Here is a 17,419-nt window from a genome sequence, read left to right as displayed (position 1 = left end):
GAATAAACAGTCAGTCTGTTTTCAGCATTCTCCAAGGGATGCTGATGCACAGCAGGCTGGCAGAGATGCCCCAGACAGTTCTCCTCTTGTTTCAGTAGACTATCCCACATCTGAATATGTTTGAAGTGTGTGGCAGAACTGGGGACCAAAGCCAAGGAGCAGTTCATTGGCAGGAGAGCTCCTGCCAAGAGCAAGTGATAAAATCAGCTGGAGCAGAGCACGAGGCACTGTCCAAAGGGTATCTCTGCAGCACAGCAGGATCAGGTAGGTGCCATACACCCCCAAGGGTCCCATTGGTTTGTTGGTAGGGTTTTGACAGCTGATGTGAGGTGGAAACAGATCAGCCAGGTTCAGAAAACATTGTGTTGGCTTCATATGCCTGTCTATTTTTGATAGGCATTGTCTGAATCATGCAACATCTCTGCTCAGATGGTGCAGGCAAACTCAGAGCAAACTGAAGCAGAGCTGGGCTGGCGAAGGAGGCAGTCTAGACAACACACCACTCATCCCAGATGTTCACTCAGGGACTCAGTGCTTCAGAAGCTGTATGTCCTGCATTAATCACTGCCAACTCCAAATGTGGGCAAACTTCATATTTAGAAATATAGAAGAACTCATTTTTTTACAGATATGGCTCTTCAGTCAACACTCACATTGACATAATATTTATTAGCCATTGAGAATATGGTAGCTTATCTCCTCTGAGTCATTCAGTGAAGTCTTTGGCAGTAGAGAGCACTGTAGATGAGTTCTCATTCCTGTGCCCTCAGTTTAGCTCAGTTCAGCATCATATAACCACCTGGCACAGAACTCACACAATAAGGACATAAAAGAAACAGCCTTATTAGAGTGCCAGAGCCCAACATCCACAGGCAGGGGTGGGACCAGGCATCTTTTGCATAGCCAGGCATCTCAATGCATGAGACAAAACAGGAGACTTTAATAATCTTCACTATTCAGCCCACACCCATGTTTCATGGGTCAGCTAAAATTCTGACAGTGATTTGAAAGATTTTATATTTGCAATCCTTCTCCCTCAGACTTCATCTCCCCTGCCTTTATGACAGCACTGTGAATTTCAGCTTCTCCCAGGAATTCATTCCTAAATGAATGGTTAATTGAGTGACACATGCAAGTCTCATTACTGCGATGTTCCAAACCCTGTTGTAAGACATTGTACATTCCAAAGGTCAGGTTAAAAATTAAGGCAATATTAGTTACATGAACAAACAACTCCTTCAGCCAATTAAAGCTACTGAAGACTGCTCTGTTAGATTGTTTTAACACACAAAAGACAATTTTGATTTCCCAAATGGAAATCTTAGAAGCTAAATTTCAGCAGAAAAACTTGCTAATAAAACTTTGATAACCCCCAAAATCAAAGACAGTGATATAATAATGACAATATTAGCATACAATGTAGTAATTTACTGAGACAAAAAAAAAGACTGTTTAATTTTCTAGAAGCTCTTACATAAAAGTAAAAATAGATCTGTATCAGTATCATCCTGCATCTGCTACCAAGAGTGAAGCTGATTCTGTAAGGATTTCTGCCAGTGCTTCATCACTTAGCACTGGCTGGGATCTTCAAGTGTTCTTACACTGGCAGAGACAGATAAGTGAAATATGTATCACATAGAAGCACTAAATATATATAAACCCAGCTTTATGAAGACAAGTAAATCTGTACTGTAACTTAAAAGCACATGAAATAACTGCCTCTGTAACTTGGTCACTGCAATTGCATTTAAGATAGCAGCATTGACTGTAATGATCCTTCTATATAAATCAAGATATCAAAGCCACTGTTACAGTATCTCTGCCATAATTCAGCACTTACTGTCCTCCCCTTGGATGACAAGTTCTAAAGGAAGATCATTCAAAGTAAATTCAAGAGAAACAGACCTCTTATGCCAATGGAAAAAAAGTCTTTTCTAGAGGTAGAAAGTTTCAGAAGTTCAGAGCCGATTCCTCAGTCATAACTAATCATTGCCACTTTCCTGCTTTTTCCCCCCTTATTTCACAAAACAATATATCTGTACCACTTCCTTTTCAGCTGAATTCAGAGAGCCCTTTTAGCACCCAAAAGTCACTCATAAGAAATAATAATAGTCAATGAATAAGAAACCCTAAAGGATGGAAATACCAGGAAATAAGTTACAATTAATATTAAAAATCCTCATGTACTGGCAAACCAGTGATCTGCACTCCCTCCTTGAGCTCTCCTCTGTTACACCACAGTGGGAGCTCCTCTGACTTTCAGGCAAGGCAGAGTCCCCAGAGCTCAGCCCTGCACTAAGTGTCTGTTTCAGAAACAGCAGCAATCACCTCACAACATCAGTGCTGCAGTACCAGCAAGGAGTTTTTAAAAATTGTTACAGCATTAAGGAACTTGAGACATGAGTCACTTTTGCTCTTCCAGTCTCACAGCAGATTATACAGAGATATGTTTTCCAACAAAACCATTTGTCATTATCTCCAGATTTCAGACAACCGCTTAATGGATTTTCATGAACTATCATAGGAAAGCAGAAGTATCCAGTTAGCAAAAATCTAATTCAATAAATCTATGGAATGCAGTTGGTTCAAGTGTGCAAGACTACTTTATAGACTGTAGTGGATCACTAAAGTCTGGCTTGTTATTGTCCTATTGTTACTGTTTTCCTCAAATAGATTCAAGTTCATTGCTTGCTATTTCTTATAAGCACCACTGAACATCTGCATATAATTTTACATCTTATCCTCAAAATCATTTTATGAACCTCCTATTTTGAGGTTGTTTTTACACCTATTTGTCATATTAGCTATTAAAAAATTTTAAATGACCATCATTCAATGTGCTGGAGAGTAAAATCTCATTAGGGCTGCTTTTGTAGTGTTAGAAAATTGAATTCAGGCATGAACCCCAAAATATTTCTGAATATCTGATAAGCCAAAGACACCATTATCCATCTTTCTTTTTTTGTTTGTTAAGTACAGAGAGACAATTAAGAGCACCTTTTTTTAACTGCTTGTAGCAATTATTCATTATAGAGACCAACACAATGAAGCACATTAGAACAACAAGAGCTCTTAATACATTTTCCTACCTTATCTGCCATTATCATGGAGGCCCCACCATGAATTCCAAGAATTGGAATAGAAGTCTGAGATGAAATAAAATCCAAAATCTGAGCTACTGCCTCCTGATCAGTGTCATCTCCAAAAACCACTCCATGGATCTTGGTGCCTGACATCAAGTCACAAACATGTGTTATGATGCTCTTAGGGTCAGTCTGGTTCACAAGAAGGGTCACTACATTGATATCAACAGTCAGGTCTGCTGCCATTTCCCTGGTCCAGAGAGCTCTGATATCTCTCTCTGTTATATACTTGGTCCTTCCCAGAATCACTGCAATGTTCAGGATGGGATTTTTCTCTGCTCCACGAACAAGATCCAAAGGCGCCAGAAGAGCTTGGAGTACCAGGAGAGCACAGCCAATTTTCCTCATCTTTGCCAGCTTTATCCCCTGTAAAGGTGATCACATTGTATAAGAAAAACATAGAGGAAAAAAATATATACTGTATATCTTCAATGAAGATTTTAAACAGAAAGCTTCTGTGCATAATGCAAACTTTAGCAGCTTTTTATAATGCATCCTTCACCTTAGTTCCAATTCAAGCCTCTTACATCCCATCAAAAACTTGGCTTGATAATGACGGTATTACAGCTGGTCTCCCACAAGCAAGGCAAAAAATGTAGCAGAAGTTCAGAGAAAAGACCATTAACATTCTTCCTGGATAGCCAACAAAACTAAAATGACTGACATAATTTAGAAAAAAGACATTATCATCCTTCTCTTTAACCTTGCTGTGCTAAAACAAGTTAAACAGATCTATTTTCCTTCATCCTGGACATCTATTTAAACTTTAGTCACGGTCTAACAGGGAGAGGTACTTTAGCTCAAAATGAGAGAAGTGAGCCAGAGGTCTGCTGGAAACCCCAGTCCACGTAGTCGATACATCTCACAGCATCCCAAACCCATTCTGGTTTATTTCTGAAGATCTCTCCTAGGCTGCAGCTGCTCAAGGAATCCTATTGCATTTTTGGAACAGATTCAGAAGCACCATATTCTGTCTTAATTCTTTTCCCTCCTCTCATGCAGCATTCAGAACTTGAGCATCTCCGAACTGCTGATCTCGGACACCAAGTTGTCCCTAGTGTTGAAGGGGAGGGTGTTCCATAAATGAGCATCACTGCACTGGTTACCTCATGCCTTCACTGAATCTCTGTAGGGGGCTGAATATAGATGGAGCAGGATGGGAAGAGAGATGAGCCACAGAAGGGATCTGAACTATCTGAAGGAGGGAGAAGGAGAGCAGGTCTGACTCTGCAAGATCTCCCCCTGTATCTGTGCCCCGAGGGATTTCCACCCCCAAAACTGGCTCTCTGCTACCTGCAAGAAGGGAGTCCCTGTGCCACATAAAGCCAAGCTTATTGCAAAGCGTCACGCAGAACACACAAGCGGGTCTGTCCAATCAGGCCGTGTGAAGCACACGGCCAGCCGCGGGCTTGCGGCATCACCACCTCCCTTCGGGGCACACAAGGAGACGAGCGCTCGACAGAGCATTTAGCCGCACATCGGTGCCCTGCGCCGCCCGAGTGCACCGCGGGGCAGGCTCCCACCGAGCGCCGCAAGGGCAGAGACGGCACGGAGCGCGGTGGAACAGCACACCTAAGCGCCCCGGCTCCCTCCCGAGCCCGAGGAAGGCTCCCTGCCCCCCGAGCCCCCCGGTGCGGCCCGCCCGGCACGGCTCGCCGCCCGCCCTCAGCTGCCTCCCCGCCGGCCCGGCCGCGGCGCGAGGGCGCCCCCCTGCGGGCGCGGGGCGCACGTACCCAGCGCCTCAGGAGACGGAGCGGCGGCGGCTGCCGGAGGTGCCGGTGCTGCTGTCGGTGTCGCTGCAGGACATGTCGCGACCGCGGGCATGTCGCGCCCCTCGCTGCCCGGGCTCAGGGGCGGCTTCCGCGCCGCTGGCCGCACGCGTGATCCCCGCCGCAGCCTGCGAGCGACATCGCATCCCGGGAGGGCAGCTACGCGGACAGGGAGACAGGCAAGGGGGGGCTGGACACGGGGATGGGGGGACGGGACGGGACAGCGGGGAGAGAAAAGGAGACGAGCAGAAGCCGTTAGTCAGGTTGCAGATTTGGCGAGGAAAAAAAAAAAAAACACAACAAAAACTTCGATCCCGTGTGATATGTGAACCGTAATAAAGTGACTACACTCAAAAGTTCCCCTCCCTTCACTTGGAAACAGATTTCGGCTCTTTGCTGAAAGCAGCTCCGTGAGCCCACAGCCGCCCGGGATACATCCCTCATCTTATCCAGGTCAGGAGAATCCCCGGCTCCCAACTGCCCCTTTGCTTCCAAGTGAAATGGACGGGTTTGGGCTCTAAGGGAAGAGACATCGAACCTGGAAAGAGCAGCTAGAAGCAAACTAATTCACATGATCAAGGGCAGGAGTTTCCTTGGCAGGTTCAAAACAAGCATAACCCGGAGCACAGCTAAAGCCGTGTGGGATAAAGCTCTTTCCGCTCTCGAAACAGAACAGCTTCATTCCCAATTTACTGTAAACAAACCCAGAGAGACACTCTAGCAGAGCCCTCCACGGAAAGCTCGATTGCTTTGGATTTCTCATTCACAATTCCCAGTAAATATGCATGAAGACAGTTCTGCAAGCAACCCTGGCGCTATGTAGGACGCTGGCGCGCCAGGGAAGGCTGCCGGCATCCCCTAAGTGGCTCTCGGTGCTGGCTGCGAACTCGGAGCGCAGCCCCGGTGAGCGGCAGCCGGCTCCGCCGAGAGCCCTGCGCGGCACCCGCAGCTCCGTGCCCCTGCCCCAGCGCGATCCGGACTCCCCAGAAAGGCGATACTTACTGCATTCTCCCTCCACATAGTTCCAGTTTAAAGATCCTCAAAGTCATTTCAGTAGATTCCTTTGCAAACGATGAAGTGGAAAATAGGTCCCTTAATGCCTGGATTTCATCCTGCAACTTGTTCCCACCGCAGTAAATAGCAGCCCGGCAGCTCTTTATCGCTTGAAATCCCGCATGATCAAGTTTTAGCAGAGCCATTGCAACTGAGATTCTCTCTCTACTTTTGGCAAAAAGCATTTAAGCGTCTTCATTTTTTTTTTCCCCCTTTTTCTCTTCCCTTTTTTTAAATTGCGATCTTGCGGCAGCAGTTCCCCAGGACGGCAGGCACGGAGCCCCCGCGCTGCTCTCGGCTCCTTGCAAGCGGCGGGCACTGGCGGCGCGGGCTCCTGGAGGTGCGGCGGGCTCCACCCGGGGCCGCCTGCGCGGCGCTGCGGGTGCGCCCGGCCCGCTCCGCTCCGCCGCCCCCGGCACCGCCGCCCTTGCAGGGGCGAAGCTCACGGCCGCCTTGTCAAACCGAGACCAGCCGCGGATACTTTGAAGGCTTCTCCCCCCCGCCCCCCCTCCCGCCCCGTGCTGCTTGCACAAGCACCGGCGAATGAGTCAGACGCAGGCAATCGGGGGAGGGGGTGTCAGATCTGGGGGAACGGCGAGAACACCGGGTTTGGGGCACTGGAGTGGCAAACTCGAGCGTTCTCCCCGCAGTGACATCCCCAGCGAAAGGTTGGTAGCCCGGGAAACCCCAGAGTGTTCTCCGTTCCCTTGATGCAGAGGCTGTCAACCAGAAATCCCTGCCGTGGGGCTCAGGGGAATGAATGTGGAGCAGCAGCTTACACACTAAAAGCAGCCCTAAAAGCTCCAGACTGCAGCCAAATATCATCAAAAAGCTCAGTAGAAGTTGGCTCCATCTGGGCATCCCTGCTGTTCCATCCTCCCTTCGACATCCCCCACTTCAAAGCCTTGAGCCTGTTCCTCCATCTCCCGTTCACCTCCCACAGTCCTGGTGGCTGACACACCTGGCCTTAGAGCAATTCTTGTCTCCCTGCCCACACCACAGCCCACCATTACCTTCCTCCACCACACACTACTGTGCTTTCTCCCTCACTCCTTTGCTCTCCTGCTTTTTCCTTTCCACCATCCTGCTCCAGCTGCCACAACTTATTTGCTTTTGCACAAATGAATGTACCAGCTAAGTACCACAGAGGAATGGCCTCTTCCGTGCTCCATCCTTTACAGCCATGTTCATTTCTACACTGAGCACTTCAGAGGAAGGCAAATTCACACATTCTGACAGACCCCCAACTCCTATGCCAGAGGAAACTTTTGGGTTCAAATAGGATAATGCCAAATTTCCACTTGCTGAAGTCTACTTTTCACTGCATTAAGAATCAGAACACCAAGAAATCTCTCCCAAAGACATTTAACAACACATCAGCTTTACTGCTCTTGACAGTCTCATCATTGAATTCCCCAATAGGTCCATGCCTGGGTTTTTTTCCTCCTTTGAAAGATCTCACCTCCTAACTTATTTAGGGATTGCTTCCTCAGACATTACATTAGTCTTTCTAAGCAAAGCAATTAAGCAGCTACAACCGCCTTTTTTTTTTTTATGTTTGATGTTTTAATGCATCTCTGCATTTCACCCTTGATGCACATTTTCCCCCTGTAAATATTACAGTGATGTTTGTCACGGTTACTGGAGATGAGGTTGCAGCTCCATCCTTGTGTAAGGGTTATTTCAGTGTTATCATTCAAGAGACTTACTGGAACAGCGGCAAAAACAGATTCAAAAGCCTCAAATGCAAGTGAAATTCATAATGGTGAAAAATTACAGCTCTAACATTAGCATATGTTTAAAAAATAAAAAGGGATGCAGTGTTTCTGGAAAATACTTAGTATACAATATATCGTGTACAATACATTGACTGCGTCTAATGGTGTGAAAGACCAATACAACAAATACCCACATTTCCTAACTTCAGAGCTATATGATTTTCATTCATCTAAATTTAGAAATAGTTTAGCATTATTTCCAAATATTTTCCTGAATTCCTCTCATAAAATGTTGTGAAATATCATGATAAACCAGTCCAAACTCACAAATTAGAATTAAAATAGAATATATTAAAAGTTTGTGCAAACACAGTAGGATTAATCTTGGCAATACATATGCAGTCTTCCCAAAAGCCCCACCGAATTCAAGCAAATTACTGCCTACAGAATCGAGTAAATGCTGCAAAATTAAGACTGCTGCTTTAATAGACATTCACACTCCATCTCTAGGTATATTTACAGTTTTAAATTAAAGAGCTACAAACATGGTAAGAAGTCAATTTCACTGAGCAGAAACAAGAAAACAAAACCTGCATTTTAGTGTCTAAGCTTTGTGTAAGGGAGCACTTGCTTCAAAAGCAGTGTAACAAACACTAACGTCCCTGCACTTGGGGCATTGAACATTTTCATGGACAATATTTATTCTGGAAGGCAGATGGATTGATCCCTAAATGATTGCCTTCTCCATATGGGCATCTCTGTGCTTTTCTAAAAGCAGCTACAACACAAGTTCAGGAAGTTTGGAACCACACACTTCTGAGGATATTTTCCACCTTGGGTTTCCCTACCAGGCCTGCCTCCTACATAAACACATATTTAAAGGTCAGGAACTTTCTTCTCACTCCGTTCCTTCCAAAATAGCATTAAATTACAAAAAGGTTTCCTTTTTCTGGAAATTACCTGTTGCAGAGAACACTTGCTAACAGAAACAAGCAGCCAAATATTCAGGTACAAGCAATGTTTCCAAAGCAGGGTCCGATGGTCTGGCACAATGCAGATTTCTGTCCCTATTGCTGACTCCTCAGTGAGTGACACTAACTTGCTCTCTATTTCCTTTACTGTACCAGCTGAAAGATACTTAACCTCAGACATGTTAGACAGCTAAATTAAAAGTCAAATTAAACCTCCAGATTCAGGAAAACAACTCTATAATTTTCCTCTCACTTTTAGAAAGAGCACTGTTAAGTAACCTAAGTATAATCATGCTTTTCAAAAAAGCAAAATTCTTCTCATGAAATGCCATCAAAATTAGTCAGAAAAATTCTTTAATACATCAGATGTCATATTGTTGCCACTCTACTTTCAATAGAGGTAGTCTTCTTTGCAAAAGTTTAAGACAATTTGAGAGATCTCTCAAACAAATTGCAGATTTCCTCAATAATCCCTGCTACATGAAAACTCCATTGCACACAACTTCACAAGTGTTATGAAACAAAAAGATAATGAGATATTACAGGTAACTGGCTAGGTTAAGGGAGAGAGGCTCAGTTGGAATTCGTTCCAAATTTTAAAATGTTTCTAGTTCCAGCAATAAACTACTTTTATTTTAGGGACTATTACTGTTACTACAACTAATTTATTTATATGCTTCCTATCTGCCACAAACATCTAAATTTCACCTACCCTGACAAATGTCTCCGTTAGGAATCAAAAGTGACATTGATGCAAAGTCATTTTTCAGCACCACACAGGACCAGGTCTGAAATGAAACCACTTGACTCAACAAAAACTTAATGCATAGCAAACAAGGATACAGTAACATAAATTTACTCTTGGGAGGCTGCAAAGTTACTTACATGCTAAATGAAATCAAAGTAAAAATGGGAAAGAACTCCATTGTTTTCAAACTTGCTAAAACATTTTGTCACAGATGGCCCTCTTATTGAAAACTGGCATAGCTCCTCATTTGGCAGTGCTCTTTCTTGCACAATTTACCAAGTCATGCATGAAATGATGGCCTTAAGCTACTCTCAGTTTTGCAAAGGACATGAGCTAGCTTCCACGGAAAAAAAGAGGAGGCAACATCACTGAGTGGAGCTGGAGGCTGTCAGAGCACTTCAGCTTCTCTGCAAACAACCGCCAGCAAGGAAGGAACACCCTAGGGACAGCTCAGCCAGAATTGCTCCTCTGCACCTCACCTCTGATGATCAGAGTTATTCAGGATTCACCAGCATTGTCTCTGCCTCTTTTGCAATCAATTTCCCATATCAAATTAATCTCCAGATGTATTTCCAAGCTCTGCTATGCAGTTCCCAAGAGGAATTCTTTTTCTGGGAAATCACTGAATTAGTCAAATATAACTCTAAGGGTCAAAACAGAATCTCATAATGCACTCTGTACTTTTTAATTAAGGCTGCTCCGTTAACAAAGATCTGTGTCACAGCAATGCAGCCCTGTGAAGACTGTGTCAGTACCAATCCCATTACACACTGAACTGCTTGCACAAGGCCTGGGCTTCAGGGAACTGAATCAGGTAAATACTAGTTTAAGATTGCTTCTCTTCTTCCCTTGCTGCGCTCCCCCAGCAGAAACTGAGAAATATTAGTATATGCCTAATAAAATCTTCTAGGAACACACAAGAAAACACCTGACCAATGCATAGCCAGTACAGTTTATTCATTGATGCCTACAGCTGTAAAGGAACAGTCAAAAATAGCCATTATTTATTTAGGGCCAAAATATGATCTCCTAATCCTCACTGAATTTAGTAACTATAGGGGTAAGCCTTTACAAACCAGAATTTTTAAAAATACCACTTGAAGCTTCCTCTTCAGCCACCCTCAGCCATACAAATCTGTCTCATTTATCTGTTATGGACAGCACAATGAGCCTCCTAGACAAGTAGTTACTGCCTTGTATTACTCTACCTAAAGGATGCTCAGATTTTGAAATATATAATAACAGAAGTAGTTTTGCTCTTGCCTCACAAGGAACAATCTATGTGCCCCCACATTTGAAATGGTCTACCTTTATATAGATTTTATATACCTAAAAAGACCCCTGTGTATATAGCTGAGGTATATGTTCAAATTTTGACCAAAAATTGGTTGAAGTTAGAGATTATTCTCATTCTGCTCTTTTGATGAAACAATACTCATGTATTAGGTATTCAAGGGTCTGGACAGACTTGTTAGGTTTGAAAATATTAATTAGAAAAATACCTTGAATCTTGAAGATAGGTAAGCTATTTGTCTTTACCAGTATTAGTATTACTTGTAAAACAAACTTTCATGAACTATATTATTTCATGTAAAATTTGTTTTAACATGAAAAAAATTACTACTTATGACTGATAAGAGCCAGCAGTGACCCCTCACACATTGTTCATTGGCAGAACTTGTTTGCTAAAAGAAAGTTGTGCTGAGTGGGAAGCACCAAGATGCCTACACTGCATCTGCTTCTCAGTGCTTCACTAAGCAAATTCTCAGGGAGTTGAGACTTTTCTAAATCTAGAAAATCAAATTTAGTAAAGGTCAATGGAAGCTTCTTATCAGCGCAAAGTTACCTCAGCTCTAGCTGGAAGATATTTTTAAGATGAGTAGTATTTTGCTCTCTGCATCCAACCCATTTGTCGATTGTAGGCACTGGCTCTATTGAAACTAGGTGCTAAAGGCTTATGAGACATCTGAGCCAGTAGGAATAGATCCAAGATAGAAAAATCCCCCTTGAACTCAAATTACAGTTCCACATGATGAGTCAGAGCCTTCTGTCACCTATTTCTGCCATACATGCTACATGGCTTTTGTTCATATACAGGAATGCTGTTGAGCATGGGTTTTCTTTAAAGTGCAATTACCATGGTGCTTCTAGGTCCTGCACTTTGTCTGCTCTTGCTCCAAAGGAACCCCATTTTTTGCTTTCTACAGAAAGAATGCCTCTTGCTTTTCCCTGCCCAAGGAGAATTCCAGGCTGCAGTGATAATAATCACAAATGTGATGTCTAGCAGATCTAATTAGTTTAATTCTATTGTATTTTCAAACCTTGACTTAATCTCACTGGTGGAAACAATGAGCAAGACAAAGGGGCTTTTTAAATAAAATAACATAACACATTGTCTCCTACCTAAAATACAGGCTTAGCTTACCCAGATGACCACATTTCTAGGAACTGATATCCAGTTACCATAGTTCTGAAATGTCTTCCCAAGAAAAGCAAATGCTGTTTCACCTACCTCTAAACTCTTGTCTGACAGACAGTAGCTCTGAAGCCTAAAAGAACTGGCTTCTGCTTCTTATGGCAGGGGAAGTCAAATTGGATGGAAACACAGGAATTGTCTGCTCTCTTGTCTACTTGCAATGTTACTCATAGAATTAATCCTTAGGAGGAGACATGGCTTTTATTTATGATGGTTTCTTTACAGTTAAAAGATACAGGTTTAAACAGGTCTTTTCCAAAATAAGTTACTGTCAGTCAAGAATCCTATTTCTTCCCTCCTCTCCTGTCCTAACGGGAGAAAAGAAATAACTCCTGTATGAATTCTGAAAAGAGAGGTCAAGGAATAGGAAGCTCTTAGTTCTCCAGGTGACAGAATATATTCAAAGTTGCTTTGAAAAAGGAATTTGAGTTCAGAGGCTGAGATTAAGTGGATCCTCTAGGTGGGAGCTTCAGTTACACCTGGGAGGAGGATGCTGACTGCAGACTTGGTTTGCAGTGTTGCTGCACTCTGATCTTTCCAAGCTGGGTCAACATTCAAGACAGTTCCATCCACATTCAATGACATAAGTAATGGCACGAAGGTTTGTGTCATTTTTATATTTGAACATAGATGCCTAAATGCATTTTAAATTGTTATGCACCTAGGTGCATACTTTCTGATAAACTTTATAACAGTCATTAAGAAATATAAAAAGAAAAAAAAAGTAATTTTTTTCCAAATAAAGAACTATGATTTACTGGAGTGACTTCATAAACATGACTTAGAGCAATTTAAATGGATACAAAATAAATCTATGCTTACATTAATGACATTCTTTGCATTGAGATCAACTGCTTTTTTTAATACCATCTGCTAAACAAAATCTGATGTATCAACACAAGTATTAAACTTCTGAAACTCATTAGACAGTCAAGTATAAGCTTAAGTATATATTTTGAACTATAAATATCCTGTTTTGTTTTACCTGACCATCCACATATGGTACAAACATTCAGCAACATTCAAACATATTCAGGCTTGAGGTTTTTTTACGCAACAACTATATGTAAGAATCATCTAAAAAAATAAAAATCTGGAGGTATTTTACTAACTTATTGAAAAAAATCAGTCCCAGAGCCACTTTCTGGAATTAATATACAATTCCTTAATTTTTATAAGCCAATTAACTGTAATCTCACTCGGCAGACGGCGGCATGCTATCTACCCTCACACAACTATTTCTGTTCCCACCAGTCCTTTCTATCACACAGATTCCAAAATAACTGTGATATATGTAGGAACAAGAATATTTCTCTAGTTTAAAGCCTGCCAGATCTTATCTTTCATCTGCAAAGATCAGACAGATTTCTTGCTTTCTTGATTTTAGCCAGAAAGCTAACATGGTGGAAGAGAAGTCTTTCTTTTTAGACTGCCTTGCTAAGTGGGGAACAATGCACTGTTCCAAAGGACACAATACTGGGCAAGGGTTCAGGAACTACTCCATCACTGTTTAAATTCTATTGCCTTCACCTTTACACAAGCTCTCCTATCAAAATCCAGAGAAATGTTAGTATTACCAGGGCAAACAGCACTTTCTTTTGCAGTATCCCAAGGAGCAGATACTTAATACAACATCTATATTCTTTAAAAAATTTCAAAACACACTGGGTTTATATCCACCCCAGGTATTAAGGTAATAACCATTTAACCTTAGCGATCTCACTGTTGTCCTAGCTCACAGATTTGTTTCTTGGTTCCAAGTTTTCCTTTATGCAAGTCTGAAAAACTTTAAACATCATATTTTTTACCAACTGACTTTTCATCTCTGCTGGTTATCAACATTCATCCTTGAATGCAGGTGTAGGAGCTGTTTATACCAAACACTTCAAGGTTCAAAAACAAAATGAAAAACAGACTCTGTTTTCTCTTCACAGAATTTTCAGCTTTCATTCTTAGCCCAGTTGAACAAAATGCTATTTTAATAACACTAATTCCTAGACTGGCTGTTTACTCCAGGAGTAAGTTATAATACTGAAAGGGGTGCATTTTTTTTCTCAATAATCCCATTTTGGAGATAGGACAGGGACATCTTAATGCTCTGAACTAGGAGTTGGCTGAGTTTTCAGAAAGGAGGTGTGGAGTGGACTTTAAGCAGTTTATTTTAACCCTTCATTATTTTGAAAATGTATTTCTATCATTTACAAGGGTTCTGTTGGTGCCTTACCTTCTGCAAACCTTTATCAGCTCCACCAGTCATCAGCATGCACAGCTGCATAAGGACACCTACACATGTTCATCTAAACTCATCTAGAACATCTGTTTCACTTACTTAAGTTAGTTCTGCGCCCTGACAAATGCTGTGGTATTTGAAAAAACAAAAATTCCCTGATGCTGACAATCCTGAGAGTTTTGATGCTTTGTATAGCCAGTTCCTCCCAATTCAGTGTAATTAAAACATCACCAACATCAATTACACAGGCACTTATGAGTTCAGTATTACTGAAGAGAGTTCTGGAGGATAAAGAGACCACAAAAGAAATGCCCTCCAGGAATCCTAGTGAGGCATATTCTGAATTGAAAAAAAAAAGAACACTATGCTATCCTCTTAATGACAAAGACTTCTATTCCTTAAGAGATCACCCAAATTATAAACTGTTCTATTTCAAAATACATCTTGTCATGCACACAGTATAATGTATATACTCTAAATATACCCCATCACGTCAGGCGAGACTGCTGAATAACTTTGATAATTTTTCTTTTATTCAACCCACCATACTAGGTCCATGAAGGTTTGGTACTTTCAACACATGTAAAGCTTTCTTATTTTTCTTTGAAGCTTTGAGATAATCTGCTTTTTACCTTGATCTGTACCTATGTTTTGTCTGTGAATTGTTAACTCGATGCAGGGGAGCAGTGGCAAGTCCAATGCCTTCACTACTACAACAGCACTTTAGTAAACAAAAGTGTATTTTGCTCCCTGAAGTTCAATTAACTGCTGAGTTAAACCTCATATCAAGATGATCAATTAAAGCACTTAGACTGCTGCGAGAGGAGAGCATAGGCAGGAATAAAGCTCAGTTTCTAGGGATAAGCAAATAGTATTTTCTCAGATTGTTTTCCAAATGAGTTAATTTTATAAATGTGAAGAATAAACACACACTAGATCTGACAAGTCAGCACAGGTCTGGAGCCTTTGATTTTATATATAGATTCATAAGAGACACTAGGTTATAATAGGACAGAAATTAAGTCAAAATTCTAACTGAATTTATAAACATTGTAGTATGAGGTATTCAATTTCTAAAAGAAAGACTAAAAAGGTAATAAATTTCTTCTTTAAAAGCCAAATGATAAATCATCTATAAACTCAGCAGATATTTTACTGACAAACTGCACCAAGGGGATTGCTGTAGAAAAGAATTGTTGGCCTTATATTTCAACTATTGAAATTATTTTTTTGTGTATTCCTGTAGAAAAGGGCATGGGTCATTACAATCTGATTTACCATTTAAAATAAGCTCTGATTTGACAGCTGTTCACTTACACCAAGATGCAGACTCAACCTCTACAGCCATGTCTCCAAGCATGCCCTGCTGCACCTAAATAAACACACTAACAAGTGTCACACAAAGAAATGTTCATTCCAGTGACTGCAGAGCATGCAGGGAACCCAACACACCCTCCAGAAGGACATGCACACTGAAGGGTTGTACATCCATCACCTTTGGAGCACGGGATTGTTAATCTACCCATATGAAATCATGGCTATTCTTAGCACTGAGTACGTCACTGTATAAAATGCTCCTCTTGAAGTATCATATGCTCAGGATAATTTACTTCATTCACAAGAGCTTCTGAATAGTTAAAGCTCTGGCTAAATCCCAAAATTCCTCTATGACTACCCTTATCAAGCTGAACAGCATCCCAGTATTCGACCTCCCTCTGAGAAAAGGAAAGGGAACAGCAGGATATAATCCACTCCCTAAAATGGCTGGGAAGATGGTCTAAAAGTCAAAGGATGTTAAAACAACTCACAGGGACAAAAAGCAGCTCCACACATTGCCTTGAATGGCAATTACCTAACAAATGCTGCATGTCACCCAAGAACAGCAGTCTTGCATAAGCACAGAGCAACGGCTGTACCTTGTTCTATAGGAAAGGTAAAGTTAGAACCTACAGTCAGCTGTTTCAGCAGTTACCATGCCTTCCAACTGCAGCACAAGGATGACTAAGCTCATTAAAATTGTCTTCCATACAGGTTGCTTATAGATTCGTTGGTACTAATTCCACACAGTGAGAATTCCTCTGTTCCTATGTGGTGTAAATGCCACTCTTCAAGTCTCTTACACTTTTGTAGGCAGCAGTGAAATGATTCACTGAGACCTTAAATTGCGCTCAAATCAAACGCGTAACATTGTCTCAGGCTAAGTTTAAAATCCAGGCCTGCAACTGTACTGCAGTTTCTCACTTGGATCTGGAACACTCATCTATAATGTTTCCTGGTTGGACACTTCATTATAAATCCTGTTGCATGAGCTAAAGAAAAAATCGGTGGTTCTGTCCAGCTGTCAAAAAAATAAGTTCAGAATGAAATCAAATATGTGATTGGGCATATTTACCCTCAGAGCAAAATTCTAGCCACTATAGAGAAGAATTCCCCCTGTCTGTACTAATATTTCCAGAGAATCGGTTGGATAGAACATCAAGGAAAACACATTATTCTAGTCAACAGCATTATTTTGAAAAATCAGGTCTATCCTACATGAAACAGTCCAAAGCTACATTAAGCATAAGCAAGTTATTTTAGTTTGATTCTGCATGGAAACTACCTTCAAAACTGGGTTGAAGATTTCCAGTGCACAGCTATATTTATATTGTTTACACAAAAACTGTTTGAGAAACTATCCACATAGTGTCCACATCAAATTACTTTGTCAAGGTATGATCTGTAACTACTCTTGAGTCATTAGCATGCAGCCTTGATTACTTCATAGGCATCTAACCACAGGAAAGGAAAACAAATCACGTTACCTCGTGCTGATTTAAAAACTGTTACTGGTGTAACGTGATGCAAACTGACAATGCATTGCAGTTCCAGCACTGCATTGCATCAGAGGTGAAACAAGCAGGCAAAGAAACAGAGCCAAGAATAGCACATTTAACCCTTCAGAGACAGTCACAATCAGTAGCAAACAAATTAGGCAGAGCACAACTGGCACTGAAGAAATCCTCTTATTTAGGTCTTTATCAGACGAACCTGCTGGGGCAGGGGAACATTTATAGAACATAACCATGCAGTCACAGCATGAGTGCACATGAACTGCCTTCAGGTACTCTGACGAACACACACACACGCAAAACAAACAACACACATGCTTCCCTCCTCCCCTCACCCTGGTAAAAAACTAAGTCTCAAACCCTTTCTGAATAGAGACCAACATTTCAGTTCGCTGCCTGGAGTTTTGAAGTGTTTTGCTTTGTCAAATGCAGCACTGGGATTGCTTTGTTCATCCTGATGCTTTTCTAATCACCTTGTGA

General features: G+C 41.7%; 1 protein-coding gene across 3 annotated transcripts in view; it reads right to left on the bottom strand.

Annotated features, from left to right (window-relative positions):
• Positions 1–6,461, bottom strand: part of GRIN2A (glutamate ionotropic receptor NMDA type subunit 2A) — a 164,599-nt gene extending 158,138 nt beyond the window's left edge. For 2 of the 3 annotated variants that reach the window (XM_085074880.1, XM_085074882.1), the window contains exons 1-3: positions 5,915–6,460; positions 4,877–5,102; positions 3,090–3,509 (exon numbers count right to left, since the gene is read on the bottom strand). In XM_085074880.1, the coding sequence (XP_084931006.1) occupies positions 3,090–3,491 (402 nt within the window). In that variant the 5' untranslated portion in view covers positions 3,492–3,509; positions 4,877–5,102; positions 5,915–6,460. Of the gene's footprint in view, positions 1–3,089; positions 3,510–4,249; positions 4,339–4,876; positions 5,103–5,914 lie in introns of all 3 variants that reach the window. The other variant, XM_085074881.1, reaches the window with a different exon arrangement.
• Positions 6,462–17,419: the final 10,958 nt, after the last annotated feature.

Source organism: Lichenostomus cassidix, chromosome 14 (assembly GCF_008360975.1).
Source record: "Lichenostomus cassidix isolate B80296 chromosome 14, HeHo_3.0, whole genome shotgun sequence".
Lineage (NCBI taxonomy): Eukaryota > Metazoa > Chordata > Aves > Passeriformes > Meliphagidae > Lichenostomus > Lichenostomus cassidix.
Note: the sequence above shows the minus strand (reverse complement) of the source record. Positions and strands in the feature narration are given on the sequence as shown.